Genomic DNA, 2,251 nt, shown 5'->3' on the forward strand with positions numbered 1-2,251 from the left:
CGGTTCACCGGGGCACCCGGTGGCCATCCCCGGCCCCTGGGAGCCCGGGCTGACTGACTGCCTGCGGGGCGCAGGTTCTGGATGCCCGCATTCCCGGCACGGGTGCTCCAGCCTACTCTTAGCACACGGGCACACTCGGGGGCAGTTCCCGGCATCGGGTCGCATGCACCGAGCTGGCACCCGAGTGAGCCCTCGGGTGGGGGGGGTGGGGATAGAAAACGTCTGAGATACAGCTTTGCCCTCAGAGCATTCCCCTCTCGTTGAGGTGGCAAGGACGCACTGAGCCCCGTCTCCCCAAAAGGCCACAGGCCTCGAAGGTCTGAATAACCCGGAGAAGCAGAGTTCAGTGCGGACGGGTGACTTCGGAGCGTGCGGTGCTGTTGCGGCGTGACAGGCTTGGAGCCCTGCACATCTGCATCTGCCTCTGGCCACAGCACTTTGTCACCCGGAGCCAGTCTGTCAGCGGCCCTGAGCTCAGTTCCCTGGTCCGTTAAACACGGACATACACGCCAGCCCCGCAGTTCGGTCGCGGGAAGGGTCCAGGACAATCGATGTAAAGCACTTGGCAGAGAAGGGGTGTTTAACCAAAGGGAAGCTGGACCCTGACAGTTGTTATCATCCGCGGGGGCGGAGGCAGGAGAGGAGGTCGGATGGAGGCCAGTCCCGCGTCCCCGGGCGGGCGGGGGCTCGGGGAAAGCTCTCACCCATCGCCAGGGTGTAGACCCCCACGCCCACCCCAAAGGGGCATGCGCTGTGTGCGTGGGTGCTGCCCTGCCTCGCCCCGGCCCCCACGCTGTGCGGGTCGCCACCCCTGGGCTCCCGGTGGTGGCGGCAGGTGTCCTCCCTCCCCGCGGGCGCCTGGCCTCACCTTCCTCTGGTAGCCCGCCACCTCCTCCCGCGAGAAGAGGTGGGGGCGCTGCCGCAGCAGGTCCTCCAGCCGCAGCTGGCACGTCTCTCGGTAGGACTTGCATACGTTTTGCACCAAGTGCTCTGAGGCGGACGAGAAGGCAGGGCCCCGACTCAGCCGGCCCCGGCCCACCACGTGCAGGTGCAGGGCGCCCCTCTGCTGGGCCGCACCCCGCCCTGCCGCCCCCTCCACCGCCACCCTTCGACTCCCTGGGGCGCATGCCCGGGTGGCCTGGGGTGCCGGCTAGGGCCCCTCTCCTCGAAGCCCTTCCCTGCCTCCCTTACCCCGTCCGTCTCCCCAGCTGCTCACCGATCCCTGTCAGCGAGGCATAGGGCACCTCTGGGGTGCTGTGGAAACCGGGGCTGCAGTAGCTGTCCGGGCCCTGCCCTGGCGCCCCCAGCCCAGGATGCCTGGGGGCCTCAAAACGAAGTTCACATCTGTCAGGGGTCAGCTGGCTGCCCAAGCTGTAGGCGCTCGCTCTGCCCTCAGCCTTGCCCCGCTCGGGGCTGTATTCGAGGTGGTACAAGGCCCCGTTGAGCCCGGCCTTGGCCAAGCTGCTAGAGTAGGGGGACCCGGGGCCAGTGCCGGGGGCTCTCAGGAGGCCAGGGGGACAGGCAGAGGCCTCGGGCAGGTCAGGTGAGGCGCCGAGGGGCAGCTGCCCATCTGGGAGCCCCAGGGTGCGGGAGAGGGGGTCCGCCCCTTGCTCCCCTGAGGGAGAGGTCCTGGCCACCTGCTCCCGTTGTTGCTGCTGCCGCTGCAGCTGCTTCTGCACCTCGGCGTGCAGGCTGTCCCTCTGCTTCTTGGACATGCGGCCAAACTTGACGGCTGAAAGAGGTCAGGGGTCAGGAGTGTTTGAGGCCGGGAGGGGGCAGGGCAGGGCAGAGTCAATAGGCATTCAGATCCTTAAGGGATTAGCTTGCTGCTCCCTGAATAGCGAGTGTGTGTGTGTGGGGGTGCACTTGTTCAAGACCCCTCCCCACCCCTCACTCTTTTGCTCCGGGGCTCTGTCTGGCCCAGACACTTCGTCATCCTAGCAAACATGCTTCTAACTGTGGCGGAACTCAAGCAATCGAGTCTGGACTGAGGAGTCTGGATTTCGGGGCTGGGGGTGGTCGAGTAGGGCCCTCAAGCCGCATTGGGGTCACCTCGCCTGTCTAGGAGGGTCGCATTGGGGTCACTTCGCCTGTCTAGGAGGGTCGGAGGAAGAGGAGAGCCGAGAACACAGGTCTCCCTGTGGTCAGGCCTGCAGGCTCCCTGGTGACCTAGATACTCACCACAGCCCAGCCCACTCCGCGCCCGGCCTCTGAACATCCTCTTCTGCTCTTTCCTGCCCTTCCCCCCCCC

At 66.5% G+C, this 2,251-nt stretch overlaps 1 protein-coding gene across 1 annotated transcript in view; it reads right to left on the reverse strand.

The window, feature by feature from the left end:
- Positions 1–2,251, reverse strand: part of RORC (RAR related orphan receptor C) — a 16,396-nt gene that overhangs the window by 5,182 nt on the left and 8,963 nt on the right. Inside the window, exons 3-5 of the mRNA XM_023521850.1 lie at positions 1,217–1,739; positions 705–990; positions 446–482 (exon numbers count right to left, since the gene is read on the reverse strand). Coding sequence (XP_023377618.1) covers positions 446–482; positions 705–990; positions 1,217–1,739 — 846 coding nt within the window. The remainder of the gene's footprint in view (positions 1–445; positions 483–704; positions 991–1,216; positions 1,740–2,251) is intronic.

The sequence above is a fragment of the Pteropus vampyrus genome, unplaced genomic scaffold (assembly GCF_000151845.1).
Source record: "Pteropus vampyrus isolate Shadow unplaced genomic scaffold, Pvam_2.0 Scaffold319, whole genome shotgun sequence".
In the NCBI taxonomy this organism is placed as follows: Eukaryota; Metazoa; Chordata; class Mammalia; order Chiroptera; family Pteropodidae; genus Pteropus; species Pteropus vampyrus.